The following is a 712-nucleotide window of genomic DNA, read 5'->3' as shown; positions in this document are numbered from 1 at the left end:
AGGGATTGAGGAAAACACTACCTGTGCTCCTCATCCTTCAACCAACCGCCCCAGTGCCCTGAAGTCCCTTTTAATTGCTTTAGGATTTTTCTCTGCAACCTCATCGCTGTCAACCTGTACAACCAAGAGTGGGTAATAATCAGAGAGCTGCACCAGACCAGGGAGTCTCCTAGTGACGTCTCTGACCTGGGCCCTAGGGAGGCAGCAGACTTCCCTGTGGGTAGAGTCAGGTTGGCATATCAGCCCTTCTGTTCCTCTCAGAAGGGAGTCACCTATGACAGTTACACTTCTTTTTCTCTTGGTAGAGGCAGTCTTGAGGTGTAGGGTTGACCAGCTCACCTTAGACAACCCCTTGCATGGACCTTTACTCACATCCTTGTTTTCCTGTCCCTCAAGTTCCAGAGCCTCAAACTTGTTGTGCAAAGGTACCTGGGAGGGCAAAGTCGGCTGGGAGGAGGTTCGCCTGCCACCTTGAGCAGGGACCATTCCTCTCTGTCTCTTAGGACTCCTTCTTCTGCCTGATGGTGAGACGGTGGGGGATCCTCTGCCACTTGCAGAGCATCCCCCTCAGTGCATTTCTCACAGGGATGGTAGGGTGTGGCTCCACCAATCTATCTCCCTGTCACCGTGCCTGATACTCCTTAATCTTTCCACCTCCTCTTTTAGCTCTGCCACCATGCTGAGCAGATCTTGCCTGGTCACACCACACACA

The 712-nt window shown here is 52.5% G+C and overlaps 1 protein-coding gene across 1 annotated transcript in view; it reads right to left on the bottom strand.

Moving 5' to 3' along the window:
* Positions 1-285: 285 nt before the first annotated feature.
* LOC104528486 (histone H2A.Y-like) overlaps positions 286-712 on the bottom strand; it is a gene marked incomplete at its 3' end in the record, with an annotated part of 1,971 nt that continues 1,544 nt past the window's right edge. Inside the window, 1 exon segment of the mRNA XM_010172510.2 lies at positions 286-297. Within this exon segment, the coding sequence (XP_010170812.2) occupies positions 286-297 (12 nt within the window).

This window comes from Antrostomus carolinensis, unplaced genomic scaffold (assembly GCF_000700745.2).
Source record: "Antrostomus carolinensis isolate BGI_N321 unplaced genomic scaffold, ASM70074v2 scaffold2797, whole genome shotgun sequence".
Lineage (NCBI taxonomy): Eukaryota > Metazoa > Chordata > Aves > Caprimulgiformes > Caprimulgidae > Antrostomus > Antrostomus carolinensis.
The sequence above is the reverse complement of the archived record's forward strand: the minus strand, read 5'-3'. Positions and strand labels throughout refer to the sequence as shown.